Source organism: Saccoglossus kowalevskii, chromosome 4 (assembly GCF_978046115.1).
Source record: "Saccoglossus kowalevskii chromosome 4, keSacKowa6.1, whole genome shotgun sequence".
Lineage (NCBI taxonomy): Eukaryota > Metazoa > Hemichordata > Enteropneusta > Harrimaniidae > Saccoglossus > Saccoglossus kowalevskii.
This window is the reverse complement of record NC_140644.1, coordinates 10,182,891-10,200,517: the sequence shown is the minus strand read 5'-3', so window position 1 is coordinate 10,200,517 and position 17,627 is coordinate 10,182,891. Positions and strand designations below refer to the sequence as shown.

The 17,627-nt window shown below is 35.2% G+C and overlaps 1 protein-coding gene across 1 annotated transcript; it reads right to left on the bottom strand.

The window, feature by feature from the left end:
* Positions 1-353: 353 nt before the first annotated feature.
* LOC144345065 (uncharacterized) lies at positions 354-16,902 on the bottom strand. Its single transcript, XM_085498235.1, has 15 exons — positions 16,851-16,902; positions 15,391-15,528; positions 14,960-15,061; positions 14,667-14,778; positions 8,136-8,207; positions 5,925-5,996; positions 5,710-5,781; positions 5,236-5,307; positions 4,245-4,316; positions 3,678-3,746; positions 2,900-2,971; positions 2,575-2,646; positions 2,051-2,122; positions 1,742-1,813; positions 354-480 (listed from the first exon to the last, which is right to left on the bottom strand). The coding sequence occupies exons 1-15, from the start codon at positions 16,900-16,902 to the stop codon at positions 354-356; spliced, it is 1,248 nt and encodes a 415-aa protein (XP_085354361.1).
* Between the last annotated feature and the right edge of the window lie 725 nt (positions 16,903-17,627).

The following is a 17,627-nucleotide window of genomic DNA, read 5'->3' as shown; positions in this document are numbered from 1 at the left end:
TTTAACTGTAATAATGAAATGAGCAACACATGTTACGTTTCACCTTTCCACAGAGTTCCACGCGCGTCATTCTGTTCCGTAACGTTTAGCAGATCATCCTCTAACTCCGTCAAACAACATGTTGCTGCTGCCAACCGCTAGTAAATATTTTCAATGCGCAACATAAGTGAAACATACTACACGAAAGAACCAGTCGCTATTCTATGTTATTTGACATGTCGAAAACGATGAGCGAAATGTAATAAAACGCAGAAAAGAAAAACGTTCGTGGAAAAGTGAATGGTGCAGTATGCGTCGATCACGTCATATATGGCGTAGCCCTTCTTCTGTCACTAAAATATTGCCAATATTATTTAATAGTCGTTAGCATTACTACATAGTGTGTTCACTTGTTCTTTATTTAAGGGTGTGTCTTCACCGTCAACGTGACAATAGTAGAAATGAGGAACATGGCAGCAATACGCTTGGTACTTTACAAAACTGTAAGTCAGAAAAATAAACACATTATAAATGCAAGTCAAAAAAATGAATATTTAATTTATACTAACCACTGGCGGATCCAGAATATCGGTAAGAGGGGGCGCTTGACGTGGCCGAAGTAGACCTCCGGTGGGCTGGGGTTGTCAATTGATTTGTCAATTTTGTTTTCGCCTCCCTCTAAATCCGCGCGTGGTAACACAGTTCCCGTCCGTGGTGACACAGTCCCTGTCCGTGGTAACACAGTCCCCGTCCGTTTTTTTTTCAGTTTAATTACAAAAGTATATGTGTGCAAAACAAAATGGCCACCATAAAAATATAAGGGAATGGGAAACTGAAAAAGATTTCGATATGTTCGATATGCAAAGAAATATGCTCCACTTTAAATTTGCTTGATCGATCGATGGGAAGTTAAAGGTTAAACATGTGTTACAAAATACTACACGGAAATATAATATCTCAGGTAAGATTTGTTTTGTATTTTAATCCGTACACCAAAACAATTCCAGGCATCCATACAAATGCAGAATCTAACCATGAAAGCAATTCTTCTAAAATGTTTTTTTGCAAACATAACTGCACGTAATTTTAATAGTTTCCCTGTGTAACAATTTGTTAACATTCTATTATTTACAAGGATTCTCACCAAGCAACTGTTAGGATACGATCGTAATTGTAACTGTAACTTTCGCAAATCATAAGTATTGTTACATTTACCTTTACATTGTTTGAATACGTGATTTTCTGTTCACTACGAGATCTCGCATATTGCGTGAAAGTTGCGGACCGAACATATGCCGCGAAAATCGAACGATTTGCTTTTGAATTTATTTATAGCTCAATGTCGAAATGCTGATCTTCAAATATTGCGTTGAGATGCCCTCATTTCATTAGCCACCATCAAACGTGTATTAATTAATTAAAAAAAAGCACTGTCGCGTTTGTCGAATACCACGCGATGTTTTGACGTTGCTGCGACGCTATGACCTTTGTTCTGTTTTAGTACGATTTCACGCATAACTCGGGATCTCGCAGTAAAAGGAAAATGGTCTATTGAATCATATACTCTACTTTACTGTTTATGATTGAATACTATATTTGTATTACTTAATGTATTTGTTAAATTCGTGTATTTTTTTATTCGTGGGATAAGGTTTTTATATGGGATTTGAACTATGGCATAACCCAGACGTTAGTCAGGATACTGAATCAATTGATTTTTAAGATAAGGGATGGGGAAACAAAACGAGCATCGATTACTTACATATGACGTAATTTATGTAAATGACGAAACATGCGCTCATCTATATTCGCTATCTCAATCCCTGTTAAGTCCCTGAAAAGAGAAAAAAGAATGGTGAATCTCAAGCAGAAAATTCACCTTCATCTGACACATTAGTTTTTAAAGCGCGCTGGTCATCGCGCAGCGCGTGTTCGAATTTCATGTAAATAAACAATATATTTTACACGCGTTGTATAGGTCGCTACGAGTCCCATATCGAACAGGACGCGGTACGACGACTGCCGCCCTTTTATCTGCGATCTGGGGTTCATGAACCTGGTATATACTTACAGGTTTATTAATTCTATCACATCTGTAAAGATATCTACCGAGAGCGTTTCCAATGGATTTCCTGCTAATGATCTACGAAAACAATATTTACAAGAAGATTAACATAATTGGATAAGAAAACGATTTGTTCATACTCCTTCTCCAAACGCATGCGTGTAGCTGAGTTTCTGTAAGAGTTCAACGCGTTACGACAAGTCACAGAGAATGGAGATAATTTGAAAGCCCCACATCACCGCGAAATTTAAATAAATATAAAAATGTTTTTGATTTCAATGGAAACAAGTCTACTTTGATATCGCGTTGTTCCCTGAAAAGGTTCTTGGTAAGGGGGTTAAAGCGTGGTGGTCGTCGCGCAGCGCGTGTTCGAATTTCATGTAAATAAACAATGTACTAGTATTTTACACGCGTTGTGTACGTCACTATGAGTCCCATATCGAACAGGACGCGACACGACGACTGCCGCTTTTTAAATAATGCACGTCTACCTCTCTCAGCACGTTAATTCAATATATAAGGGTACTTACAAGTCTGTTAAATGAACCAAGTTATTGAATATTCCCGGTTGCAACGAAGATAGATTATTTTTTGACAGGTCTCTAAAATATAAATATATTTCATAAAACATTATCTTATAAATATATGCATATAATATATATATGTTGCAGTTGTTGTTGTGTGAGTAATATTTGCAGTCGTATGACAGACTACACACGATGATTACATCACGTATCATTCATGTTTGTTGTCAATAAATTAATTAAGTGGTATTGAAATAACGAGCCAAATTCATTAATTCTAAAAATATTATTCAAAAAGAACCGAGACATTTTTTCAATATCGAGTACTTACAAATCAACCAATTGTTCAACATTTCTAAATGCATCTTGGTCTATCCATGAAATTTTATTTTGTTTAAGATTTCTTGAAAAAAACAAACATAATATACACCTTTAGAACAATGTCATGCGTTTCTTAGTAATCGTCTTATTATTATTATATTAGTTTATGTGATTAAAGATGCAATATAAACGAAAACGTACACTTTTTAAAATAATAATTTATAATAATAAAACAAACAAACATGGCAGTCCCCAGGGTTTGACCGGACTCCACACAAAGAATTCGAAGTATAAATATAAATTGCGTAAACGAGGGGTGAACGCGAAAGTCATGTGACCGCGAAATCCCAACAGACTTGCCATCAGTGTAAGCGCCCTCACATTGCCGGCTAATACAGAGCTAATCGAACGTCTTATTTTTTTCAGATGAAAGAGGATATTTGCGCATACAGAAGGTAATTATGTTAATTAAAACTATAATCAAAACATGAATTAATAGTTGAGATCTTGGTTAATTCATTTTATTTCAATCAAACCATTTTTTTTAATTGTCAAAATGAAATATGCAAAACTGGGTATTTTTTTCTTATTGCATCCAACATAGCTCAATTAGTGCAATCACAGCCCCTCCTTGTTGAGGGACTGTGGAGCAACATACTAGAACGAGAAATCAATTCCAAGCGAGACAGTGTGCGTGAAGGCGCATGCGCAGTTGAGTTGAAGCATATGTACAATCAAACACAACCTTGCATCGCATTGACTCAGAAAGCGAAGTTCTATATACTTACAGAGTTTGTAGGCGGCAGTTGTCTGGAAACCAATCGTCGACTTGTGTTATTTGGTTATCAGCCAAACTCCTGAAACAATTTTTTAGATTTTTAATTATTCTTGTATTTTTTAAATTTCGCGTTGAACGGGAGCCGCATCCAGCCACCACAGAGTGAATGGAACGGTTCCATACAACCAATAGATCTTTGTAATAATATTGAAGATTATACGTTTTTTTGTGAGAAGTTTACTTAATGAGGCATGTGACTATTTTTGGGACCTTTTTTTTAAACTTTTTACGAACAAATATACAATCAGGTCACTTAAGCTGTTAGGAAAGTTAAACCCCCAACAATAGAAATATGAAAAAAAAATATATTTTTGGCACCCTTTCCGCCATTAAACATGTTATGTTCATTATGCTATTAGGTGACACACCGTGAATGTGGCATCCCTTTCAACAAACATCGGTAAAATATTCGTAAAGATAAAAAAAAAACGCCAAGCAAAAGATTGGTACGACGACATGACGTATTGTAGCTGATTTAAAATTAGCCATATAAATACAATGGAAGATTTCAACTTACAACCATTCAAGGGAAACGAGAGGCTCGAAAGCGGTGTTTTCTATTTGTTCAATCAGATTGGAGTTGAGATCTCTGCAATATACAATAATATGTAAACATGTAGGCAAAAACATATGCATGTAGTTACCATGAAAAATACAACTGACGCCTACAAAATAAAATCTTTGGAGTCATGATACTAATCTATTCAGTTTAATCAGTCAGTTTACTATGTTTTATGTATAGGATACTACTACTACTAATACTACGAGGACTCTGGGATATAAAGTCCGACCAGAGATAAAATGTTGAAGCCGCAGGCCTCGCGGAAAATCACACAATGAATTACTCCAAAAGCCAATGTGTCTGTCAGATCGAACGCTGTGCGAACTCAAATTTCGAACTCAACCATTGTGGTTTCTTGTTGGCTCAGTAAACTTGGTCAATGTTACGTCGCTTACGTTACCTCGTCTATGTAAATGTTCTATACAATGTATGAGAACATAGGACGTATACAAGTTCTTCTAAGAAAATTTATGAGAACAAAGATTTGACTAGAAAACACAAGTCAAAATCGAACACGGGACATTTAGTGTATATAAAGTTCCGCAATGGAGCATTCTGATTGGTCAAGAAGCTCTAGGTGTGTTTTAATACCAGTATACAATCGGGTACAGTGCATATTTGGTGTTACAACCCCTGTAATAATACCATATTTAGTAATACAAACCTGTAATAATGTAATAACAATATTGTACTACTATTAAGTAGTTGGTCATATTTCATATTTGGTTTATATTAATATTTTAGATAATTTTATAAATGCATGTGTGGGCTAACAACACAGAATTGGAATTTTAAAAAAGGGTAATGTTTTATTCATGTTTGGATGCCTGGTAATATGACCATTGGCTATATTATATTATGATAGGGTGGTTGAGTATACAGTTATTAGCACATCCCCCCTATTTATTCAAGCAGAATGCTGTGTGGATAAGTTGATGATACTTACAGAAAATACAGCAATTTCATTCCAACAAATAAGCCTTCTTTAAGATTATGTAATTGATTGTTATCAAGTATCCTAAAATAGATAATATTTGCCGGTACATTACACTTTGAAACAACAGAGGCAATGACATGGCATCATGAAGCACCCAGGACTAACAATAAATTTATATAGTTATGTATGTATATATATATATATATAGAGAGAGAGTGGTATGTTTTCTTTGTGCAATATATCGTTATATGTGACAATGTACTCTGTGAAATATATTAGTGATATTGTACTTCGTGTAATATTAGTAATATTGTACTTCGCGTAATATTAGTGATATTGTACTTCGTGTAATTTTAGTGATATTGTACTTCGTGTAATATTAGTGATATTGTACTTCGTGTAATATTAGTGATATTGTACTTTGTGTAATATTAGTGATATTGTACTTCGTGTAATATTAGTGATATTGTACTTGTTACTCACATCCATTCAAGATTTTCTAAATCCCTGAATGCCGCAATATGAATTGTATTTATTCGGTTGTTGCCTAGGTATCTGTAATCAATCAATCAATCAATCAATCAATCAATCAATCAATGCAAGCCAACTGACTTGCTTTCGTGGATCGGTTTGTAATTTAATCGATACTAGCCTAAACAAATAACCAACCATCAATGTGTACTCGTGGTTTCACTCACAGTTTTCTGAGTCCATCCAGCGATGTAAACGCATTGTACGTCAAGTTGGACAAGCGATTATCTTGAAGACTCCTAAAATCAATCAAGATAAGTACAATAGTTTACCACACTGAACTCAAATTGTTGTGAATATAGAACTCACTTGAACTGTCAGCGCTACAGACCTTATACTAATCATTAAATAACAGTGTGTCTTGACTTAATTGTGTTATACCGATATATTGACCACGTGACTGTGTTCGACTTTCTTTGCTTTCGAAGTCACACCCTGACCAGTTGTAGTAGTAGTGTGTATGTGAAAAATGCAAGTGATGCCAGTGCATATAGTATAATTTGCACAATAAAACCGTTTCATGTAAGGAACTACGAGCTATGGTGGTTTGTTCTAATCATAATGTTTATAATGGAAAACTATTATAAAACGGGAAATTAAATCAAATGTTAATGTTTTGAATGTTTTAACAAATTAGGATTGTAATAGTGTATGTTTTTCCATCTCATATCACCGAACAAAGTTTCAAGATGTTACGATAGCAACCAGTTCAAAAATATAATTTTTTCACTTCGGCACAAATTTTCTTGAGATATAACTTACTTGTTTACCGAGTGTCCATAGCGCACTTACCTCGAAGTAAATGTTTACATGAAATTTGTTTTTATGTATTATATTCCTTAACCGACAAGAACAGAGTTTCGTCTTCGCGTCGCTTTCTAGTGCCGCAGGCGCCTGCTTTTTAAAAACCGATCACACCCAGAAATTCCTGTTATATGATCAATTATTCACGACACTAGAAACATAAATGCATTTCATCTGGGTGGTTTAGTATGTATACATCCATATTCAATAGATAGTTAAATAAAGCGACTCAACGAAATAAGTAAATTGTCAGTTACTATAACTGAAGACAATATAGCGTGATAATTTCTTGTACACACTGATTGTAAAAACTCTTATCATGCACTTGTGCTAAGGGTGCAGTATTATTTGTTGTATCTGCGATAGTTGTGATTTAAACCTTGTATATTAACACAAGAAACAGTATTGATAACTTGATAAAAGACTCGGCACATTCAAGCGCGGTGGTCATCGCGCAGCGCGTGTTCGAATTTCATGTAAATAAACAATGTATATATTTTATATATGAGTCCTATATCGAACAGGAAGCGGCACGACGACTGCCGCCCTTTCAAGTTATGCAATGGACGAACTATTTTTTCTTCGGCTGTAATAGCGAAGACCGAATGACGTGCTCAATGCGAGTATGTTCAATACACAATGTGTATTGTTATTAACTGTCAATATTTATCGCGATGGCAGTGCTGGGGCTAATCTGCACTGGCTCGGAAGGTTGTAAATGATTAGCTAGTTTGAATTTCTAATTTGCATACTGTAAAGGGGGTAATTATTCACTGGGTTTTAATTTAGCTTATTTCGCTGACTGGAAAATGCGCTAAATTAAAACCCAGTGAATATGTAAAATTTAGCATAGAACACATTATCTAAATGACGAAACCGTGAACTTAAAACCCACTGAATATGCCTGAAATGGTAAATCAGTGAAATTTAAACCCAGTGAAAATTAGTCATTTTACAGTAACATTACTGAGAATGAACGTGCATTCAACGCCACAAGTTTTTTGTTTTTTTAGCCAATCAGAATTCATCTTCCGAGCCAGTGCAGATCAGCAGGAGTGCTGAGTGAGCAAGACGTTAATCGCAATTGTCGCAGTTACAACAAACAAGATAATACCCCCGACGTGCGTGCTCGACGAGCGTTCCCGCGGTCAACACGTACACGAAACGTAACAGAACACCCTTAGCGCGCGAGCACGACAAGTATTTCTACAGTCGAGATAAGGCACGATCACACTAGTCTTCGACATTAAAGCGGGAGGGTCGTCACCTGCGCACGCGCGGGAATTTAGTCCCAAGCGACGATAACAACACACGTTAAAAACGCAAAGGGTCATGGGTAGATGCTTGTTTGTAAACAATGAAACGCTATGACCATCTGACGCATGCGCAGGTATCGACTCCTCCGCTGTAACAAACCAGGATCTGAATTTCTAATTTATTTTCTTTCATTAATAGCGATACAATACATAATCTCTTAATGATACAAATATATTAATAATTAATATTATCTGTTTTTCCCCCGAGGACATTTGGTTTGAGTAGTATATAATCAAGAGTCATTATTTCATACTTACAGGACCCGGAGTCTGTCAAACATTGCCAGTGGTTCGTGATTAATATGCTCTATCTCGTTTACTGCCAAGTACCTAGAAAACAACAATGGTATACAAATTATTGACGATGTAATGTAATTTTTAGCATTGGTTAAATTCTCCAAATATTAGAATTATGGCTCCAGAATTCCTTCACAACCAATGTTCCGACATCTCTATGTTCCGACACCCCTATGTTCCGACACACAGTATACTTGTGTCAAACTTAATCTGACTAGATCTCATGCGGCCACAACCGATTATAATGCACATGATACCCTGCGTGACCTTTGACTACTATGACCTGTAACTAGGATGCCCTGTGGGTTAATACTGGGAATCCAACTGTAGTGAACCAGAGTCCGGCCATGATGCTCGAATATTCATGAAGGCGGGATCTTGCATATTGTTATCGTATAATTATCAGAGAATTGTTTCCAACTTTAAATCTTCCGATAGCCTAACTATCGAAGTTTTAGATCGATAGTTATGGGAGAATTATTTTACCCTTTTTATGAAAGTTGTATTTCGATACTCATCAGTCGCGGAATTGCAAGGTTGCTGTTTACACCCGGTACCCGGTAGCATTTTTCTAAATTTATCTACATATTAATTAAATTTTTATTTATTTATTTATTTATTTATTTATTTATTTATTTATTTATTTATTTATTTATTTATTTATTTATTTATTATGCAAGAGATAAGTAGGCACTGCATTTAGCATTTCGTAGTGTTTGCATAAGTTTTTGAGATTGTCAAAAATACAAAGGTCTCAAACTATCTTTTTACATTCCCATATTGTGTGTTTTTGGCCAACATTCTTTGTTTACACACGTTATACGTTTTCCTATCAATCTAATACATTACTACTTTAAAAATCTGTACAAAGTGTGGCAATACCAAAGATGATTTGCAACCACATCAAGATGTTAATCCAAATTTATTACTGAATGCTCCAATTTCAGAAAATGAAATCTTAAACGCTGTTCATAATCTTAAGAAAAACAAATCCGCTTGCCCTGATATGATTATTCCAGAATTTTTGAAATATTCATGTGACCTAACTGTCCCTCTAATCCATACTCTCTTCAATAGTATATTTAACACTGGGCATTTTCCACAGGGGTGGTCCAGAGGTGTTATAGTTCCAGTTTACAAAAAGAACAACACTCGTGACCCAAACAATTACAGAGCAATCAGCCTTCTAAGTGTATTTAGTAAAATATTCACTGGTATTCTAAATCAACGTCTAAAAGCTTGGGCAAATGAATATAACGAAATTCCCGAGGTACAGGCGGGTTTCAGGGAGGGGTACAGCACTATTGATCACGTGTTCACTCTATCAGCAATTATTCAAAGGCACCTATCACGAAGAGGTGGGAGGTTGTATTGCTTATATGTCGACTTTCAAAAAGCCTTTGACTCCGTTGAAAGAAATTGCCTTATGTATAGGCTGAGTTTAGACGGTATCAATGGGAAAATGTACAATATTTTGCAAAATATATATAGCGATGTTAAATCTTGTGTTAGGATTGGTGGGTCTACATCGGATTACTTTCAACTTGAGAGAGGTGTCCGACAAGGGTGTCTAATTAGTCCCATTTTATTTTCGTTTATTATAAATAAAATAGAATGAAACTTATGTGATTCGGGGCTCAGAGGTATACAGTTGTTGCCAAATGACATGTTTGAACTTTTTAATCTTTTGTACGCTGACGATATTGTTTTTATGGCAAATAATGTTATAAATTTAATGTTATGATCTTTCCGTTAATTACATATGGCAGCGAAATATAGGGTTTCAAGACATATCCTCACCTAGAAAGTATTCACACAGAATATTGTAAAAGATATTTACTCAACACGCTGCATTAAATATTGGCTGAGGGTTACCAGGTTAGGGAACGAGCGTCTGCCGAATAAAGCTTTTAAAATGCTTTTAAAATATATGCACAATCAAGGCAAACGCATATGGGCTACTGAAATAATGCTCATATTAGACAATTTAGGTTGTGGCACAGTCTGGAAAAATCAAGGCGTTGAAAACAGTGAAAATGTTCTACTTGAGTTCAAAAGCCGTGCGCAAAATGTAGGTAAAAGAATTTGGTACTCGGATATATGTACGGCGGAGAAAACAGATCATTATCGACAATTTAAATTTAATTTTGGCAGAGAAATGTACTTAAAGCTTTCAGTCAACACAAAACTTCGTAGAGCATATGTGCACTTAAGGTCACCCTCTAGCTATAGAAGTCGGTAGACACAGAGGAATCGCCAGGCAGTATGGAATTTGCGATCTATGTTTGTCTGAAATTGAAGACGAGTTCCATTTTCTTCTAAAATGCCAAAACTCAGCACATTCAGGCAAACATTTTCTCCCCAGTCTCTCCAGGACCATGCAGCAAACACATTGCAGGATTTTCACAAGATAATGGCATCAGACAACCCGACTGATATTGAAAGTGTTGCTTTATTTTGTTTTCATGTATTTAAAATTAAAGAGAAATTGTAATTTAAGTATTTCTATTTTATTTTCAACCCTATGACAGAAATGTAATGATTTATTATTATTTGCGTACATGGGCCAGAGGCCTAAATACGAATAAATATATTATTATTATATATTATATATAATAGGCTGGCTTCCTCTAATGCCAGAAGCCGGGATATTGTACAAGTTTATACTACCTGCAAATTTGATTCATAATTCACCGTTCAAGATTAAGGTCCACATCAGAATTCAATATTTTAATTTTTTGTAATCTTATAATTTCTCACCCATTCTCTCATAATTATCTTATTGTTAGATCGATATCAGAGAGGGATCTACATGTACAATAGAGTCGAAATATGGTATTTTAATATTTACCGGATCAGGATTTATTGGATGGTCGTCGACCATAAAAGTACTGAACAATGTAATTTAGATGTCCCCTAGTACAAGTTGTCAGAGGCCCACATGAAGACTGTTAGATACATAGTTTATTGTTGATCTGAACGTTTGGCAATAATTAAAAAAAATATATTTTGCGTCTGGAGCTTGATAGGGTACTGCGCGTCTGAGAATATTGTTTGACTTTGTAAATCTTAATGTAAAATTGCCGACGATGATCACAAAATACCTCCATGAAAGCCCATAGCCTAAGGAGTGGCAGGTATCATCCGGCATACTTTTTTTCAAATGTAAAATTGTGTTACAAAAGGTGAGCATAGGAAAATATTTGAAGAAGAATAATAATATTTGTTCTTATAGTAGAAAGATAAAAATGCAGTGCAATGTCAAAAACGTTTCTAAAATTTCATAGGTGTCAGAACCTATTAGCATCTCAACATAGGGTTGTCGGTATATAAATGTAACCCTTCATTAAATACAAGCCACAATTATTATTTGTTTTATTAAGGACATTTGGAAAGATATCTGGTTTACGGGTTAATGTTGACAAGTCGGATGGCTTGTTAGTTTAAGAAACAGTTCTGAACAGCCCTTGGATATCAGTTGGCCCGTGAAACCAATTTTAGCTCTTGGTGTTCACTTTACCCACACAGAAAAAGACACAGAGAAGTACAACTTCAGTGATCTTACAAATAACATTAATGCTTCATTATCGGCATGGAATTAGCGGAATATCACGATTTATGGTCGCATCTTAGTAGTTAACATTTTGTGATATCTAAATTTCTATTTCGGACGTCTGTGCTACCTGTACCAGTTGATTTTATCAAAACTGTTAATGAGTTGATTTATTCCTTTATTTGGAAACAACAAAGACATTATGTAAAACGATCAACTATTATTGCAAGCACAGAACAAGGCGGGTTGAAAATTCCAGATGTAGACACTATGATTGCTGCCTCTAGAGTGGCATGGGATACAACGTTATTTTCTTCCGGGTGGAAATATTTCCTGGATCAGTATCTTATTAAATTCGAGGGTAAGTTGTTATTCTACTGTAATTATGAAGTTCGGGCATTTCATGACCTTCCAAATTTTTATTTGGAGGTCTGCCTGGCTAACAACCCGTGCTTGTACACCACTACAATTTATGTGGAATAATAGTGATATAATTATTAATAATGAAATGATATATTTTAAAGATTTGTTTGAAAAAGGGTTTTGGTTTGTCAAGGATATTTATTTTGTTTCCGGTAAAATTGTTTCTTTTGAAACTATTGTAAATAGAGATATAATTGAAAATAACCATATCAACCGTCTCAGATGGATGGGTTTAATTTTACCCTTATAGGTAACAAAGCAGTTACGAACCCAATTGTTTGTTGATTCAAAATAAGGATTCAAAGATAAAGTCACTACTAGCAAGATATATTGGCACTTGATTATTAGAAAAGTCACACAGCCCACTGTGAAAAGTAAATTATCTGAAAGATATGGTATTTCGAACACTGATTAGAATTCCTACTACTGAGAATCAGAGAATTTCAATATAAAATTTTGAATAATGTTGTTTGTACTAATTCTCTTCTTTATTATTTGGGTAAACGTGGTAATGCTTTATGTAACGTTTGTGAAGTAATTCCAGGGAAACAGAACACTTACTTTGGACGCGTTTTTTTAATTCTTATTTTTGGAATGATGTGATATCTTGGTGGAATGTTGATGAACAATTTACATTGCATAATAAAGATATATTATTTAGAATAATGGGCACATATTCTCAATATCAACTACTTTTGAATAAAATATTATTTTATGTCAAATATTTATTTATAAATGTAGCTGTGGTAAAAAACAAATCCTGCATTTCAGTTTTTCTTATTTATATTAAAAAAATGTTAAATAAATAATATACTATGTCAAAAAGAAAAGGAAAACCATATTTTGATAAATCTGTTAAAAAATGGCGACCATGTATTTTATATTTTGAATAAATCACTCCTTTTTTTTGTAACTTTGTGATTTTTTTTTAATAATGTAACTTGTTATGTACCTTTTGTATTGTAGAGAAAAAAAATAAACGACCCATATTCAACAAAGGGTAAAACATTAGGAACAAACAACGTCTAAAAAGCATTACTAAACCATAAATATCATAGTAATACATTAAAAATAACTTTATATATATATTCATTTTGCTGCGGTATTTCTGCATTTAGGAGTTGAATGAGGGAAGATTAATTTTTGAAAAAAGAAATGAACGAACAATTTCCCAGCATGCTTTGCAGTTGATACATTTTATTTTTTGTACGAAACTATAATTTCTACGTCTTATTTTACTACTATACACTCGTGATCATATTCCCCACATGAAACAGTCAAAGTCATTGTCAATATATAGTCTCTGTTCAGTTTCAGTAACTGTGTGAATTATAACAACCAATGAAAAAAATTGGATTGTGACGTTGGAATTCAGCATATTAGTGTGCTTACCCTCTTAGTAAAAAAAACTTTCTAAACAAATCGGTCAAATTGTGTTTGAAAAATGGTAAAACAAACATAGCTTACATAGCCACTAGTCAGCCATTTTGGGCCAAACCACAGAGCAAGCCGTCGTGAGTTTGAATAAAATGCCCGAACAGCAGACAATGATACATTTCATTTTGTTTTGAAGCGGAAATGGCCACCAGTCGATTTAATTATGTAATTAGAAGAAAAATAAACATGCGTTAGTGTAGAGCATTATGTCTTTTTCATGTACCCACATTCAACAAAATCAACGCATGTTCCAAAAAATGGTTAAGGTCACATGAAAAATAAAACTAACGAACACCAGCAAGTCGGCCATTATGTATCGAATCTATAAACAAAAGGACGTTCATCAGTAAACCACTATGTGTGATGTCCACGCCAAGTTTTAATAAAATCGGCCTAGGCGATGATATGTTCAAATTGGTAAGAACAATTGCAATAAAAGAGATGGCCGCCATTCTTCCATTTCGAATCACGACACAAATTGATGTATTGGTAACCCGCTATGGGCATGCCAATGCCGATTATGAATTACATCGGTTCAGGCATGCCTGTAGAACGGTTAATGACATGACCAAATAGTATTTGGGGGGGGGGGGTTAAAATGATGAGTCGGTCAAAGCTCCATGCAACAAAAAAATAATTGACGTGAATATATTTCACATTCGGACTTGCCTTGTACTTGTACAAACATTGAACACAATCCGGTAGGCATGTCCAAGAAATGATGTCGGGCGTACGCAAATAAACCCCAAAACAGAAGACCCCGTTTCGAACTATGTCCGACGGAGATTAAAATGGAAGCTTCCTACTGATATACATTATCGAATACCCGCTAGATTAATATTTTCTTTCAATTCTATGAACACACACACACTAGACATCGTATTTCCAAGAAACCTATGATAATTACACAAATTTGATTCCCGAATGAAAGCCTCATGTAATTTTGATCAGTCTTACATATACTACGAGTCAAATTTTATTAGGAAAACAAAAGTTCTCAGACAACAAATATGACCTGGTTCATACGAACTTGGTTTTCTAAGGGACGCGCAAATGCCTATTAATTTGAGAGTACTCACAGGGAAGTTGTCTCTCTGGAGATATGTTTTGGGATCTCTGTTAGATTTAAACTTCTACACGTGACTTTGGTGTTCCATTTACAGGTACAGCCATGTGGAACTGAATCTAGAGCTGAAATATGTCAAGTCAAAAAAATATCAAAGTTTACATATCAAAAAACATAAAACAAACGACAACGTAAACACGGTGATGACACTGTTAACGTATGTCAACTAGCTGCCAGTAATGTTAATGACTGTCAACTTAACGTGGTTTAACAAGAGCGATAATCGACAGACATGAAGTTACTTACAACACTTTTCCTTGGCTGTCAGTTTACTCAGAAGAAGACGTGGGTCAACCAATGCACTGAACTTATCGCTAAGCAGTTTATTCCACCCACTTAACGTCTGGTCTGAGGAATAATGAGATAAGTTTGTCAGTAAAATATAAATAACCATGCCTATATATCAAGCTGATATGTTTTAACACCATGAAACTGACAAGTAAGCAATAAGTATAGTAAGGTAAATCCATTGTCAAGCACGAATGGATGGCGTTATGTGTAAACATATGTCTTAGCATTGTCTTCTTGTCTTTCTTATAAAAAAAATCCCTCCTGACAATGCTTATGATGAGGTTCAGCATTCAAGTTTATGATGATATAATTGCTCGTTCTAACCAGTTTTGAAATTTGTGACCATGTATTTTCCGTTCAGCAAAAAAATGTATGGCGAGACTTACGGCATATTGCGCTTTCGTCGGCTCCATTATTGCATTGTGTCACCCGATCGCAAACGTTGCTGTCCGGAATGCACTGACCATCACCACATGAGAACTGACCCCAATTACAAGTAGTTTGTTGAGTGAGAACGGCAACGCCTGGAGTAAAATAAAAGGAAGGGTAACATCAACCAACTTCAGCTGTGTTATAACAAAGATGAGGTGCATGGCATGATTGATTAAGACAGTTTAAGTCAAATCAAAATATCATACTACTGAGTATGTTTCTGAATTTATGGGAGAGACCCTCCGCCTCCATTGTATAGGATGAGAAAAACTAATAACACCTTGGGAACATAGTAAATTAACGCTGCACCACGGCGGACGTAAAAAGGGCGGTGGTCGTCGCGCAGTGCGTGTTGAATTTCAATGTATTTTACACGCATTGTGTACGTCGCTACGGCGACACGACGACCACGACCACCGCCCTATAACAATACATTTCACAGACGTCACTGTTGTATTCGAGTGAGGAATCGGCACAGAGACACGTGAAATTTCACCTATTGTTGTCTAAAACTATAATATATATTCATTATGTAGCTGGAGCTGTCTAGTTAATATGGTATAACAATATCTATATATGTTAACTTGACGCAAGGAGCCGGGAACTGCCACTGGTGGCGCTGTATACAATCATTGAGACCTATTTCGGCTTGCCGTAGCTCATTTAGATTTCATTGTAAAACGAGAAAGCACTTGTTAAATTTGATGACCGGTTTAGTATGATAGAAAGCGTTTACGGTCTTCAAATAATTACAATAGACAGAGTGGGGGTTAATACCGAATATACGTGATAAATCACATCATATTATCATGGATAGACTAATCAGTGGTAATAAATAAATTTGTATGTATATTAATTACAACACTGAACAACCCACAGCTGTGGAGGTAGAAACACAAGCAATTGAATGCCATATTGAGTACCAGAGCAGCGACCTCAAGCGACGAAGCAATACAAATACAAATTCATGTGATCACAGCGTTACTTTTGTTTTGTTTTGATCTGTGATCGTTGTCAATAATAAAAGTACTGTTTTTAGAGATTTCATATATTCTATACTTTATCACCCACCTTAAGAAAGGAATGCGTGACCTACAGCACAAAATGGCCTAATTTTCTCTGAACATTTCCTTCATATGGGTCAACTTTTTTTCGAGGAATATATATCTGAACATTTCGAAAAAGTAACAAAAAATATGCAAATTTAGACTAAATTTCGAAAGAAAAATCCGAAAACGATGTAATTTTTACCAAACCTACCCTTTTCATCCCCTCAAATGGCGTGTTTTTGTGTGTGATTTGTTCCAAGGGTCGATTTTATGACTTCGAGTGGCAGTGCCTCGTCAAATTTTTTTCAAAACAAAGCTTCCCCGCGACTTATGTTGAGCGTCAGAGAAATAAAAAAAATACTTACCATTTACAAATGTAAACAAAAGAAGCGAATACGTGGATGTCACGTGTGCCATGGTGACGATACAATGATGAAATCAAGTAGCTGCGGTGAAAGAAAAACATGTTTGTGATATGGACACCACGTAAAGTATAGTAGTGATAAACGCTAGTTAGTCACGTGGTCCATGGTCCTGGAGCGACGCTGCTTATGTTACATATATTTCCCGTGGCATATATTTAACATGAGCTTTAACCTGGTTGAAATTACACACTTTGTCAACATGTTGTTTCACATGCATGTTATTATTCAATCAAATACTGTTAGCATTTTCGTATGTCAAATACTGTTAGCATGTTTCGTATGTCAAATACTGGTAGCATGTTTCGTATGTCAAATACTGTTAGCATGTTTCGCATGTCAAATACTTCTAGCATGTTGCATATATCAAATACTGCTAGCATGTTATATGTATCAAATACTGCTAGCATGTTGCATATATCAAATACTGCTGACATGTTACATGTATCAAATACCGCTAGCATGTTTCGTATGTCAAATACTGTTAGCATGTTTCGTATGTAAAATACTTCTAGCATGTTACATGTATCACATACTGCTAGCATGTTGCATATATCAAATACTGCTAGCACGTTGCATATATCAAATACTGCTAGCATGTTGCATATATCAAATACTGCTAGCATGTTATATGTATCAAATACTGCTGACATGTTACATATATCAAATACCGCTAGCACGTTTCGTATGTCAAATACTGTTAGCATGTTTTGTATGTCA

Coding starts and splice junctions, on each gene's coding strand:
- LOC144345065 (XM_085498235.1), bottom strand. CDS start 16,902: ATGGCACACGTGACATCCACGTATTCGCTTCTTTTGTTTACATTTGTA. Junction 5,782..5,924: donor CTGGATGGACTCAGAAAACT/GTGAGTGAAACC, acceptor GATTGATTACAG/ATACCTAGGCAACAACCGAA. Junction 2,123..2,574: donor TTGGTTCATTTAACAGACTT/GTAAGTACCCTT, acceptor TTGTTTTCGTAG/ATCATTAGCAGGAAATCCAT.